The 15,308-nt window shown below is 40.8% G+C and overlaps 1 protein-coding gene across 7 annotated transcripts in view; it reads right to left on the reverse strand.

Moving 5' to 3' along the window:
- Positions 1 to 1,212: 1,212 nt before the first annotated feature.
- LOC134618001 (glutamate receptor-interacting protein 2-like) overlaps positions 1,213 to 15,308 on the reverse strand; it is a 32,636-nt gene continuing 18,540 nt past the window's right edge. For 6 of the 7 annotated variants that reach the window (XM_063463139.1, XM_063463138.1, XM_063463143.1 and 3 more), the window contains 13 exons: positions 15,120 to 15,306; positions 12,253 to 12,398; positions 12,085 to 12,165; positions 11,669 to 11,732; positions 11,127 to 11,272; positions 10,047 to 10,191; positions 9,598 to 9,737; positions 9,148 to 9,330; positions 8,905 to 9,064; positions 7,450 to 7,564; positions 6,907 to 7,131; positions 5,222 to 5,368; positions 1,213 to 3,123 (listed from right to left, as the gene is read on the reverse strand). In XM_063463139.1, coding sequence (XP_063319209.1) covers positions 2,926 to 3,123; positions 5,222 to 5,368; positions 6,907 to 7,131; positions 7,450 to 7,564; positions 8,905 to 9,064; positions 9,148 to 9,330; positions 9,598 to 9,737; positions 10,047 to 10,191; positions 11,127 to 11,272; positions 11,669 to 11,732; positions 12,085 to 12,165; positions 12,253 to 12,398; positions 15,120 to 15,306 — 1,937 coding nt within the window. In that variant the 3' untranslated portion in view covers positions 1,213 to 2,925. The other variant, XM_063463144.1, reaches the window with a different exon arrangement.

The following is a 15,308-nucleotide window of genomic DNA, read 5'->3' on the forward strand; positions in this document are numbered from 1 at the left end:
GTTTGGCCCAGGTTTGGCCCAGTGCTTAACACTATTGCCTCACAGCAAGGGGGTCCTGGGTTTGAATCCGGCTGCCAGTGTGAAGCCTGCGTGGTTCCCTTCGTGTTCCATGGCTTCCTCCCACAGTCCTAAGATGTGCTTGTTAGATTAATTGGCAATTCAACAATTGGTGTAGCCGTGACCGTCACAAGTGATACTTGTCAATCACAGGTGGTTTGTATACTCCAGATAATCCTCTCTTCTCAAACAGAGTATGTTTGAGATTTTTTTTTTTTTTTTTCTTAAGTGATATAATCAAACATTGGATTTCTATAGGACTTCTCTTGAGGTCTCTCATTTGACGTCTTTCGTATTACTCAAGAATTGTCCACCATCTTGGAAGTGATGCAACCACTGGATGCTCGGGAAACATGTGTATTCCCTGACTGGCTGGCAGTGGGTCCTGGAAGTTGGTGGCTCTTGTTGGATGAAATTGGTTGAAAAGAAGGTACTTCACCAAAAATCTTCCAGTTGCTAACCGATTAAAACCTTTGCCACAGTTGCCAATGTTTATCTGCAAATACATGCTAACTAGCCTAGGGGTCGTAACTGCAAATGGAACTTCGCCTTTTGAAACATGTTGGCTGAATCATGGAGGCACAGTGCTAACTTTTAAGGCAAACCGGCTCCATTTGTGGTCTGTCAATTTCATTCAACCTACAACCATAACAATACTCAGTAATACACATCAGTAAGTTAACATTACATAGTGGTCACATGTCTGCAAACCCTCGATAGGATGAGAACCCTTTTTGCTATTAGCCCCTAGTGGCCATTAAAAAGAATGCAAGTTTAAGACACTATGTTAGCTTCTGGATTGAGAAACTGCATCTTTTACATAAATTAAATATGGATGTAAACGATTGATAATACAGTAACACAAGTTTTCCATGTTCAACATCTGAACTCATGGTTAGCATTCCAATATTTGTAATTTAGCAGTAAGGGCAACATCAGGAGAGACTTGGATTTTCTCAATCATTTTATTGTTGTCCCCACTGTGTCAAGGAATTAACCTGAATCATCTTGAAGTACAAGTGTTAACCAGGTCATGGTAACTCATTGCTTTAATGCAAACACACGGGGACAACCAAATTAACGACCACAAACCAGAAATCAGTCAACTGTAATCTCATAACTTTATTGTCATAAAAAGAAATACATTTCTTACTTAATAAATTAAATAACAAAAATAAAATATCCAATACATTTTTCAAGTTCTTATGAAATGATACCTGACATATTCGGGGAGGATGTAGATGTTTAAAAAAAAGAAAGAAAAAAAAAAATCACATTCAGCATCACAGCTTACATCAAGACACCATGCGATGTGCATGTCAGTAAAAATAAAGCACTGCATACATGACATTTTACGCTATAATAAAAGGGGCAACGCATAAATTACTGTAAAACCTTAAAAATAGGCCACTGTAAAAATATGACATTTAATTTAAATTAAGAGGTTACAGCCTCACAGATGACTCAGATGCAATTTCCCGTTATGAGAAACCTACAGACCAACTCAAAACACGTTCACATGAGCCAAACACACCAAATGAAACAAATGCTTGTTTCCAGGCAGTCTGCTTAATCAGCAGGTCACATTTCCTTCACAGAGGCTTTTATAAAAACAGTGTCATGTTGATAAGCGCTCATGATCCTGCTGAAGGAAACTGAGAACACTCCAATACTTATTATGGAGTGACCTACTCACCGAACAAGTCATATGCATGCTTAACATGCTTACACATATTGGTAGGAACTTCAGAGAAAAATAACCTGATAGCCAGCTGAGTGAGATGAATGAAACACTTTTCATCCTCCTTTTTGGAAAAGGTGTAATTCACTTGAGGAAGCATCAGTGCCCAAGTCATTCTGGTGCAACGCCACATGCAAAGTCATACAGTAACGTGAAAAATGTGAACATAGGAACTCTTAAAAGTGGAATGGTGCAAATGTGGTGCCACAAATAAAAAAGAAAAATGCAAATGTTGTGAAACTGAAAATCTGTCAACAAAAAAAAAAGAAAGAAAAAAAAAAAAAGCATGATATCTAGGGTGATTCGGAAGCAATGAAATGACTAAAAACTAAGAATTAAGTGCCTTTCTATGAATTTGTGACATTAACATATAAGGGAATTTAAAATGTGGCTAATGATACTCACAAGTATCAGACAGCATTCTGTCTATTTGGAGGCACTGTCCCATCTCTAGGGCAGGCAGTGTGGAGTAGAGACTGGAAACGAGGGCAGTGAGCCAAGTCATGGGTGAAATAACTCAAATAGGTGCAACATTCCTAGAATCTCAAGCCTACTCGCACCCTTGTGTCTCTGTATGACTGTTTTACATGCACATGAAATACTGCATTTGGGGCTTCTATTTGCAAATGTGTAAATGAAAAATAGAGCTAGGTTTTTGGTCCTTGAATGAGAAAACCTATTAAAGAAAAAGGTAACTTGTGCAGTGAATGCTTTGAGCATTCGAGCCTCTCTAGAGCCGAGGCTTGTGTATTTGACATCCTGGCTCCGTCAGACACTATGACTCCCCTGTTATATAAGCCTGCATGTGGCTTTGCCTGTGGAGGTGGAATGGGTGGGGGAGTCTGCCCTTAAGCCAGAGCCTCCCCTGAACTGCATCATGTGAACACAGTGACTAAAACTGGCAATTGTGAACACATGCACTTGTGACTTTGTGAGACAGAGAGCGATGCTTTCAGGGGAAGAAAGTGGTCGAGTCTGTGGATGCGCACTGCGTGCTGAAAATGAGTGTGAAGGTGTGTCTGAGAGGTACAATGTGACAGGCTTAACCACGTGGTGTGTGTGTGTATGTGTGTGCGTGTATTTAAGAGAGGTCCCCTACACTGCAGAGTTAGAATCTCTCTTTGTGGTCAGAGGGCAACTATGTTGTTCCTGTGGTTGGGGAAGCAGAACAGTGAGTTCGAGGGGTCGTCACAGTCGTTTGGCAGCTCCGCGTCTGTTGCTGCCAGTGGATTCCTGCTAATGACCAATTCCAGGCTGTCTCCGACCTCCATAATTAAGGGCACAGTTAGACAACAGTCCAAGTCCCTGGTCCTTACACGGTTCACCTGGGAAATGACAACCAGTTCTTTTACTATTCAGTACACACTTCTTTTCCCTGAAAGAGTCATTTGGCATTAGAGAGCCCTTAGGAGCCGAGGTTTTGTGCTTTAATGGAAAGAATTTCATTTACTTTAATTTTACATTCCTAGAAGTGACAGTCTCATTTTAGCAACCATTTCCAAGTAGGTTTTTACTTCTACACAAAAAGTAAATACAAACCTAAAGCCCCAGATACCCCTAAAGCCCAAGATAATCTACTGAAGCTCAAACAGAGTATCAGAACAGGTAAGAAAGGGGATTTAAATGACTTTGAACCTGATGGGGTGGCTTGAGTATCTCAGAAACCATTGATTCCATTGCACCATCTCCACTGGGGTTTACAGTGGATGAAGGAAGGAGAGGGGAGGAAAAATAAAAAATAAAAAATCTTGGAGCTGATTAAGCGCACAAATAGGTTGTGTGCTCTTCCTCTATGACTATTGGTAATATTTCAGTCAAGTGTTGCACAGATTAGACATTAATTCTACATTTTAAAATAAAGACCATGCAATAGTAGGGAGGAGACCCCAACAATTTAAAAAAACAAAACAAAAAAACAACAACAGCAACTTTGTTTTAACAGGAAGAAACCTCTGGCAGAACCAGGTTCAGGGTAGGACAGCCATCTGCTGTAACTGGTTGGGGATGAGGGGCGGGAGATGAGATAAAAAAAAAAAAAATACTGTGGACGAGAGCTATTATTTAATAAAAACAACTAATGATGAAATGCAAAGTGGTGTATAAACAGTAGTAACAGAGTAAAGAGGAAACACTCAGTGGGAAGCCCTTAGGAGCCTAAGTCTTTTGCAGTGTAACTGAGGTAGGTTTCAGGGTGACCTCATCCACCCCTAATGTTTAAAGTAAAGTGGTTTCCCTGTTTCCCAAATCCAAACTGGGAGCTGGTTCCACAGAAGAGAGGCCTGAAAGCTGAAGGCTCTGCCTCCCATTCTACTTTAAATACTCCAGCAACTATAAGCACTCCATTGCTGTGACATAACACTAGGAGATCTTTAGGATAAAATGGGAGTATTTGTGACCTTGCATTTGTGGAGAAAGATTATAAGTTTAATTCTGAATTTAATATGAAGACAAGCTCCCCCCACCCCCTCTTTTTTTTTCTTTTTTAAAATATTAGCCTTGAACAGCATATCCTCATCAAAAACAACTTAAGGATTCCTCACAGTGTTACTGGAGGTCAAGGTAAGATAAGATAAGATAAGACTTTATTGATCCCACAACGGGGAAATTTTTGCGTCACCTCAGCTCAGGTACAGATATCAGAAGGAAATACAAAAATACAAATAAGTACAATCAATGAAAAAAAGTAAGATAATACACTATATACAATGGTAGCATACACAGTATGTGATTATGGATATGGTTGGAAATATGCAAGACAAACTATATAGCTTGACATAACTATTGTACCACTACTATTCCTATGTATAGACATGTACACACACACACACACACACACACACACACACACACACACACACACACACACACACACACACACACACACTAAATATGCATATGTATACATATACATACATATATACCTGCACATGTCCATACACATGGAAGGTCCATTATGCATAATGCCACGTCATGTTTCTAATCCCAAGAGTGATGCTTTCAGATGAATTATGACTGTGTGTCTTTGGCTAGTCAATAAGCTGGAGTGAAAAATTGCTGCCACTCCTCTGTGGCCTGTGCTTTGATTCGACAGTGATTCACTTAAGCATATTCACCTTGCTGTGAATTTGTCGTTTGTGAATTTTTATGCTTAAAACATTATTTGCAGATTTTTGGTTTATTTTTTGATGGTCTGGGAGCAGACATGGTCACTATGGAGGGTTTTGGGGGCATCACTGGAAGAGAGAAGTTGCAGAGAGGGGTGCAGGACTGAATAATCAAGGTGTATCTAACAACGCAGCTGGTGAGTGTAAATGAAATGTCTCAGTGTTCTCACCCAACTTGCTGCAAAACCCCAAAAAACAAATGCATTTTCCAGCATGTGAAACTTTTTTGTTTGTTTTTTGTTTTAAAGGCAAACAGTACCTGAAGAATGCGGTCAAAAGGTTTCAACCCCGCTTGGTCAGCTGGGCCATCAGGCCGGATCATATTCACGTAGACACCCTTTTCCAGCAGCCCGTCTGACACACTGAAACCAAAGTCACGGCTTTCACGATCTTTTCTTATAGTCACCTATAAACAGAGGGCAAATTGCAGTTATAGATAAAACATTCTTCAGCATTTGGAACCTTTTTCCTCATTGGCTTTGAAAGATGTACTCCAGCTATAGCTTTTTGTGAAGAAAAATAAAACACTACAAAAATATTTGTATGCCTTTAGGTGAAGCAGAGGTAACGACCCCCCCACCACCACCCAAAGAACTCAGGTCTGACATTGACGGTTGAGTCATAGGGCGACTTTGACATTAAACATTTTCTTGAAAAGGGAAACATCAAAGTAAAGAGTGTCTGAATGAAACACGGAAAAGCTATGGTTTCTTGGTGATCACTTCTCTGGAAAACGTTTTGCAAGATATTTTGGTACTTGGCATTAGGCACTGCCTTTCAAAGAGTTAGATGAGATCATTTTCTGTTTGTACATAATGCTAAACTAAGCAACCGGACACTCGGCAGTAGCTTAAGAATGGAAACTAGGTTAAACAGCTGATCTGGCTCTGGACTGTACATTGTGTCTTTTATTGTGTCCACTCCCTGTGTAAAGACTAAATAATTACAATGCCCACAGCCACATGCCTCTTTGTTTCTCAATTTCCATGTTCTCTAAAACAAGGTCGGCAGCTTTAACCATAACGAAATAAAGCAGGCTTAAGCTGGTACTTGGTGATTTTTCCCATGATAGCGTATAGGTTGTGTCAACTAAAAATATTGTTAATTTCCACACTGCGGGACTGATGCCCTCTATTACTCCCAGTCATGGTGCGATGCACAGATGACGCCAAACAGACTTTTCAGTGGGCGTGTAGTCACAAGTTTCACAGATGCTCGAGTAATGCATCACATAAATTTGTCTCAACAGCAAGTGCCGACTGGTTAGTTACCTCTTTGTTCAGGGTAGTGTAAGTCACGTAAAAGAGAAACACACATTACATCACGATTCCTACAGAACATGCTGTTTGTGCCGTGTTCATCAAGTGTACGTGCACTTGCAGGTGTATTACTACAGCTCAAGTTTAGAACCTGCAAATAAGGTACATGCAAGATACCAATGTAGGTATTTATTTTGTAAATGCAAAGTCTTTGAGATACTGTATTTAAACTTTGATTTTTGTGAAAAATTGTCTCATGTACCAGAACGTGTGATGAGATATCCAAAGTTAGACTAGCTGATCTCTCACATACAACCCAAACTCCCAAATTTTGGGATGCTGTGCGAAATGCAAATAAAAGCAGAATGCAATGATTTGCAAACCTCACAAACCTGTATTTTATTCACAGCAGAGGATACAAAACATTTCTAATGTTTAAACATTTTACAATTTCACGAAAATTAGCAAATTTTTAATATGATGGCAACAACAAGTGTCAAAACTTTCTATGGGGACAAGAAAGGCTGGGACCAAAACGACAATGACAACACCATGAGACACACACACACACACACACACACACACACACACACACACACACACAACCTGTAATTACTGTACAGCTTTAAGAATAACTTTTTTTTTTCTTCAAATGAAATAATTATTTTGTGACCCTTTTTTTCACCTTGTGCAGTGCCAGAGCTGTAGGGAGCAAATTTTCAGAGTTGTCGCCTTTGACCCTGGATGAAACATCTCCGGCTCCAGTTGACATGTTCAGTTTGCTTTTGTTTATAGTTTCTCCATGGCTTCCTTCCCTCTTGATTGGACTTATTTCAGAGGGAAACACTGAGTCTTCATTTGTTTTGGTCTCATCTAGGTACAGACTAAGAGCGCTACCCGTCATGGATGCCTGAAAGACAAGAGAGGGATCGTTAGAGCATTTTTGTTTTAAAAAATAAATTATTTAAAAGGAAGAAAGACTTTCATTTAGATTCACACACATAGATTAGAGGCCAAGGCATTGTGCAAAAGCCTTCTGCAGTCAGCATGGCAGCAGGTGCCCAGCTTGCCTTGTCAGATTTAATAACAGATTATAGCGATGATGGTTATCATAATGCTTCATCTGGCATGTTCATTTAGGCCAACCCAAGTCTGAGAGCACACAAGTAGGACAAAGCTAGAGAGGAAACCGAAACAGAAGGGGGATGGAGATAACAGGCGGGCCTACCTCCAGCTCCCTGAGAATCTCCGACTGGCCGCAGGTCTCGAGGTCCTGCAGAGCCTGGGACCAGAAGCTGTCTTCCTGGTTCAGGGTGCCATGGCAACGAGGGGGGCTGACAAATCTATGACAATGCAGGAACCAAAGCATGAGAGCAGTCCTGCAGTCTGGATGTTGGTGCTGCATACAAAGGCAGCATGGGAAATGCAGGTTTTTTTGGGCTGCAAAGCTGAAGAGTCCTTCTGAGAATCTCTCAGGACCACAGTGAGGGTTTAATGTAAAATCTTTCTCTTGTAACAGCTCAAAAGCCGCAGGAGTCCATTAGATTAAGATAAAGACTTCAAATTCACAAAGTGACGTCACCCCCCAAAAAAGCAGGAAATCTAAAGCACATGACATAAAAGTTCAGGGGAAAAAGAAAAAAAGAAGAAGTAGTGTGACGAGACAGATAAGGCTGATCCTTGGGCTCTTTGGATGTTTTTCTGAGGAAACGTTTTTTTTTTTTGTATATGGACAGGGGTGACAGAAAAAGATGTACACATGTGAAACACCAAAGAGCTTGTGGGCAGTTAGTAAAGCAGATGAGAGAGAGAATACCTGAGAAAGAAGAGAAAAGGACAGTTTGGAAAAAGCACAAAAACATGAAGGCATACAACACAAAATGACAATAATTCAGAATGCACTTTTGTCAGTGACCTTAACGATCAGGGAAAGGAAACATCACAGGAGAGTTTGCTTATACAACATATTATTGAATTAAGAAAACCACTTAAAGCTAAACTGACAAAGATGTTGGAAACAAGAAGCCACCAAGGTGTGACCACGCAGGCACAACAGCAAAAACAACTGCACATGTTTGACAGATGAGGTGGGTTTGGGTGTTGTCCATGTTATTGAATAAAGGATATTTGAGCTGCAACCTGACAAACTGCACACACAAAGCCAGTCCTGACAGATTCATCCAGTTAAAAATACTGATTTTTAAATTTTATTTGCTAATACAGTGTTTAATGCTGTCCCTGTTCAACTGCACCAGCATCACCCGCCCTCAGACATCGTCACGTAATCTAACATTTGATTAGTTCAGCCAGTCGCAATATAGGAATTATTTACTGAAGCTTTCCAGACCTGTCTGTACAGGGGAACAACCCTGGCATCTGACTTAATATGTGGTGTGTAAAACCATAGAGTAAGAAAAACAAAAATGCACAGAATATAAACTGAGAATGAATCCCCTCTCTAGGTGTGCAGTTCGAATCACATTTAAAGAAATGCTTGATTGCTCATAAGTGGAGTAAACACAGTATCCCAACATTGACAAATTCAAATTGGTAAGATTTCATACAGACTTGTTAAAAGGTATTATAAACCTGAGATTTGGTGGTAGCATGATCTTGCTTTCTGGAAAGCTAAGTTTTCACCAAACTAAATGGCTGGGATGGACCTCAGGGCCTCTGCACTTACCCAGGTATCTTGTCCCACTCATCCTCTGTGAATCTCCCATCATACAATGAGGTGTGGTGGACTAGGCCTGCAGAACTGGAAGTGGTTTGGCTCCTGTGCTTTGTGCGCCTCCACTCATTTGGGTTGAGCAGTATATCGGATCCTTTGTGAAGATATGTCCCTAAATGAAGAACAAAAAAATCTCATTAGATGTGCAGGAGAATATAGTTTATCTGAAGACTGCTCGTGAACATTAGATTTCACCTTGGCTACTGTAGCCTGCATCAAACCCCGAGCTATCCCAGGAGCTCATGGCAGAGTCTATACTGGGTACAGTGGCAGAGTAGAGCTCTGAGTGTTTACTGGTCTTCTGGGAGTCTGTCAGGTCATCTTCTGTGTCGCTCAAAAACGCAGCTTCTCTTTCTAAAGGCCGCCGGCCGTCAGACTCTGGGAATGGACAGTGAGTTGGCATGAAACAAGATGTGCACTTTTTCACACCACCTGAATAAAACACTGCAACACTTCCACAGCAGAAGCAGTTTCTGCCTTTTGTGTCCCTCATTTCTTAATTCCTTTGCCAACAAGGTGTTTTCTAACGATTTGAAAAGAATTTGCTTTACTCAGAGTGACTTTCTCAGATCCATAAAATGATTAAAGTAAAATTTGGTTCATTCTCTTCCCCCAACAATGAAAAACAAATGAAAAAATATATACGATCAGCTTGTTTCTTGATCTTGAGGGTGACTGACTCCCCGGCCATCTGCAGGAGATGAATGGCCTCACTCAGTGGCTTTCCTTTCAGGCTGACACCATTGATGGCTAGGACTCGGTCCCCTATATGGATGGCTCCAGTCCTGCAGATTTAGAAGAGCAGATGAAGCAGAGATCTACCAGACAGTACCAACAGAGAAGGCCAGGAGAGCTGTCAGGCTGCCAGCATGCTGACCCAGACAGAAACAAAGAGGCATCTTGTTACAGGGGAAAAAACTAGCCAGCCATTGTTTACTGTCTCATTTATTAGGAAAGAAAAAAAAAAGAAGAAAGAAAGAGGCAACTCAAGAGATGACCTGGCTTAAGGTCAATGCAGCGCCACTTTCTTGTACTACTACCTTGAACCCCCCCCCCCCCGCAGCTCCACATGTCACACCCTGCCCTTCACTCACCTCTCAGCCAGGCCTTTCTTGGTGAGGCCAGAAATGACGATGGGATCAAAGGGCTCCTCTGTGCCAGAAATGGTTATGCCGAGTGGTCCGTTATATCTCTTCAACTCAACTGTGTAGATTATGGAGCCTGACATTTCCAACTCATCTACAGCATGCAAGGACAGAGGATAACGTACACTCAAGATATGAAGACTCACAATAAATTGTTAAAAAAAAATTATCAAAGAATGACTGATAATAGGAAGTATTCACATTAAAAATTAAACCGTACAATATTAGAACTGGAACTTTTCCAGTATAAGAACCAGTCAGCCAGCACGGGCTCTGGGTATGTGAGACACGACCTTCTTTTTTTCAGAAATGCACCACAGAAAAGTTTGAGGTCACTCAATTGTTGTTCATGAAATGAAACCACATTTTTATGTTTGTTTGCTTTTATAAATCTAGCATAAAACCGATCCAGTATTTCATGAGCGACAACTAATGATCCATGAAAATGTGGAACATGAGTTTGAGAGAAATGTTGACACAGGCCAATAAAGTAAAAAGATTAAGATAACTGGCGGAGAATGACAAATGGCTTCTTTTCTTTCTTTCTTTTTTAAATCCTTTTTGCATGCCTTGAAGGCCATAATCTTCACTGAGTCACCTCTTCACTGCTGACAAGACTCATTGTCATTTCCTGTGTGGTCAATATTATTGTCACAGATAACAGAAACAAACTGCTTTTCATTTCAAAGCAATGACATTTCAAAGTGACCCCAAATCTTTGAGAGGTTGGCTGCATGCACCAAAGAGTCTCCCGATCTAGATAAGGGTCAGTTATGTAAAGAACAGTTAGTCTCTGTGGTCATGCGCTGGTTCACACAGTGGGTCGAGACCTTTATTCTTAAGGTTCACTTTCTTATAAACTGGAGCACTTAATTTTTTTTTAATTAAATGAAACCACCCGAGAGGTTTAGAGGGGGACCAACTGACAAATATCTGACATCAAACCAGGACCCCCATCAAACCAAACAACTAATGGAATAATCTGGTTTAATCTCCGACAGTGTAATGTATTTTAAATGGTTCGTGTACCAATGTTGTCCTCATCTTTCTGGATTCGAAGTTTGACCATATCTTCTGCTTGTTCCAAGACATGCATCGCGTCTTCCATTGTGCAGTTCTCCAGACGCACCGAGTCAATGGCCAGCAGCCGGTCTCCGGGCTCCAGAGTGCCTGTTCTGCAGGACCCAAGAGCAAGAGGATCACAACTATTAAACTGGGACCAGCCACTCCTCCTGACTCACTGTCAGAATCCTATTAGCTTCATGTCTCAGTGGGATCCTTGGGGGTGACCGTAACCTCACCCTCAGCCTACTCAACACTGAGCCCTTCTGAAATGAAGTTGCTGTGGCCTACTGATCCAGTTTTTATACCTCAATCCAATTAGGCTTTTGTTATATAGTGGATAGATCCCACCTAACCCCAGAAAACCTAGATCACCCTGAAGTGTTGAGAAGTTTTAGAAGTTTGACTTCTATTAAAAATAAAATAAAAAATCAGTATGACTCAGCCCTGAAAAAGCTGGACTAATAAAACATTCAACATTATGAGCCAAGCATGATGACAGCACATACCTGTGCGCAATGCTTCCTTTTCTGATGTCAGAGATGATGAGGGGCTTGCCAGGTTTTTTACTCGCTGTTAAAACAGAATACATTTTTTGACATTTCAGGCAGCAAGATATGAAGATTAAACTAGTTTAACTAACTAAGCACTTAAATCTCTTAGTTTCCTTTTCGTTTTGTTGCCCTGTCAATGTTGGCTTCCTGCTTGTGTCTTTTTTTGTTTAAAGATGGTCAGAGTAGACAGGGTAATGATGACTGTTGGTACAGGCCAGTATTATTCAGAGGTAATGAGGTATGAGCTTCATGCCTTTTTTCCTCTCTCCTTTTTATGGATCACAGAACATTGATTCACGGGAGATTTTCAATATGCAAACATTTTGAGCAACACTGCCCCCTTCTGGGTGTCTCGCATTCAACAAACCCACCACTGATGGTGATGCCCAGCTCCATCCCTCGCCGTTTGGGGAGTTTAACATGGAAGGTGCCGCTGCTGGGAACCACAGACTCTGATTGAGATTTAGAACAACGTTAAAGGGGAAAATGGAAAAGCTTATACGATTTCACAATATGAAGTTACTGTTCCTGTGCAATACCTGCAACATCAAACTCAATCTCCAGTGTGACCTTGTTAGCCAGAGCAGAGTCTCTGAGCAGCTGATGAGCTTCCTCCAAAGTGCCATCTTCAGTTGGGATCCCATTAATGAACAACAATCTGTCACCAACCTGCAGCAGCCCACACCTTCACGCAGAAAAATAAACAAATATGAAAAGAACAGGTTTTAATTTGCTTTCTGCCCATAACCATTTGAATTTTTTTTTAAATGAAGTAAGAAAAAAAAAGTGTGTTGTGTTCTTAAGAGTGTGATAGTTTTGTTTGTTTTTTTTAAAACCAGAGAAACCTGAGAACAAATGACAAAATATCAGCTTTTTAGTTCAAACTAATACAACCATCCTGAAATAAATCCTCCCTTTATGACAATGTTTTTTTTTTTTTTGTTTTTTTTGTTTGTTTGTTTTTTTATTTCCAGGGGGAAACAGGAGCTAACATTATTTTAAACAGGACAAATCTGCAGATGTTGCTTAGACATGGCTGACAATTTCCTTCAACTCAATGAAGGGAAAAACACAAGTCTGTTTCTGGCCCTGTCAGATTTGTCCCAAAGGTCACGGGCAATCTAGGTCCTGTTGCCATATTTGCCAAACCTATGTGAAACCTAACCTTTGGGTAACCTTTGACTTAGCCTTCACTCTGGATGCTCACATTCAGTTTCAGGTTTGCTCCCGTTTTTAAATCACTTTAAATCTGTTGCCATGTTGAGCTCCATTGTGTCACACTCATCAAATCATTGTTTGTCTTAAAATGTGTCATTTCAGCAGGTTGTTCAGAAGGCTCATGCGAGGCTTATAACCAAGTCTCCTAATTCAGGTCCAGCGGATCCCCCTTAATGTCAGTGTTCACTTTAATATTCTGGTTTTTACTTTTAGAACTCTGCATGGAGAAGCACCAATCATACATCCCCAGGAGGTGCCTGAGGTCATGTGATCACAGCATGCTGGCTGTGAAGCATATATGGTTGAGACATAAAGAAGAGTTTTTGCCTCCAGACGCAGGATCTCTGAGCCTGAAATCAGTAGACTTGGTGGTCTCTTTCAAAAAGCAGCTTAAAAAATATAAATAAAAGTTAAAATCTTTGTTTTATTGTCTTAGAAAATTATTACAGATATTGATTCAAGTTTATATTCATCGGGTATCATTTTTACCATGTCTCATTTATAATCACTGAGTGGAGGTAACAATGAATCCCAAACACATCACCACGCACACCAAAATCTAAAGCATCCAAAATCTAAAGCAATCTGAAGCATGCTTTTAACATAAGCAAGGCATGTTTGAAACTCTGATGAGCCACACTGTGTCATGTACTTTAACACCACATGTCAAATAGTGTGAATGTTTAAAATGCCATTCATAACATGAAATGCAGGCCCGAGGCTCGACATGAACACATTCCCAAAACTGCCCTTTTGTGAACTTTAAAATTACCTCCGCACGCAAAAATTTATGAAGGAGAAAAAAAAAGAAAAAAAATAACATTTAAATCGTGAGTTCAAACGCAGAGGCCCTGTCAGCTAATATTAATTCACTAACCACCGCTGCTCATTAACCTTGTGGGGAGGTTGAGACAACAGCATCACAGTCAGATGCTGTACTTGAGTCACTCCTGTCCAACTGCTGCTGGACTAATCATGTTACAACACCCAGGGGAGGCAGCCCTGCACCGCCAGCAGACACCATCATTAATCTTGCACCACAACAACAATAGATAGGCCTACTACAAGTTGGCCACATCTGAGCTGCGTGTTAATTAGACTGCAACACAGAGTCTTGGTCAATACAGAACACAGAGTACTGATATTTCATAATTAAAAGGGAATGTTCAGCCCAAAATCCAATTTACACATTTCTCCCCTGGTCTGTAAAGCTTTTATCCATCAGCTGTAGTGATGTTTCTCTTCTGTTGCATATAATAGAACTAGACGGCACTTGCCTTGCTGTGCACCATCCCACACTTTTGGACACGGCTGCTGCATTTAAAATGGGGCAGATCAGTGTTGACCGTGCACTCATTTTAATATTAAAAACCTATTACACCAAGTGGCTTTTCCTATTTTAAGAAACAAAAATGCTTAGTAGTGTGGCATTTTGTTATGGTGCCAATCCACTATAAAGTAGAATATACAGTGGCCACTATATAGGCAGCTATTTAGTGACACAGCTGTAATGTAATGTAAATATTAATGGTTGAACCCTCAGCAGCGCTGTAATCTTGGCCGGCCACACGCCTCTTTTTTTGAGTGGAGATTTATGGGATTTTTCACTGAGTGGGTTTGACTTCTGGAAATAGACATTGCTGCTGAGCTGCTGATAGAGTACCACAGGAATTATCAGTTACTACCTTTATATTCAAGGGAAGGGCGAAATGTATGCAGCAATATCTCCAAAACAGAGCATCTCACACAAAAACCAACAAACCAACCAAAAATGTGTAAACTTAATCTGACATGTAATACTTCCAACATGACCTTGTTGGTAACTTCAAACATTGCCAAAAAGATGCTCAAAACTCAAATATCTGTCTTATAAATTACACTATATGGACAAAAGTACAGGAGCTGATTGACCATGGAAACCTGTGCCTCAGCTTTTGGTGTTTGCCAACTATTCATATAGTTGTTGTTGATCCTGTCAGTGATGGCAAGTATATAAAATCTCAACGCATCCTGTATAGAAATTGAATAGGAGAATTCAGGGGTGATTTTAAACTTCGTCATCTAGATATCAGGGTTTCTTCCCCCCACAGATGGCAGGTCATTGTGAATAATTAACAGTAAGGCACTCTAGTTCAAGGTGACTGCCTACATGATGTGTGTTTACTTGTTAGGCGTCTCATTGCGTTACCTCTCAGCTGGGCTGTCGGGCTCAATAAAGCGGATGACCGGGGGAGCGGATAGGGTTTCTGTGGCAAAGACACCTCCCTGCAGCTGGATCCCAAAACCTGTGAGTGGATCCCCCCTCAGGATGACCTCGCTCGTTTCCACATGAAAAACCTGCCCCCCCGGGCCGACAGAGCTCGATGCCAAAGATACT

This window comes from Pelmatolapia mariae, linkage group LG20 (assembly GCF_036321145.2).
Source record: "Pelmatolapia mariae isolate MD_Pm_ZW linkage group LG20, Pm_UMD_F_2, whole genome shotgun sequence".
NCBI classification, from domain to species: domain Eukaryota; kingdom Metazoa; phylum Chordata; class Actinopteri; order Cichliformes; family Cichlidae; genus Pelmatolapia; species Pelmatolapia mariae.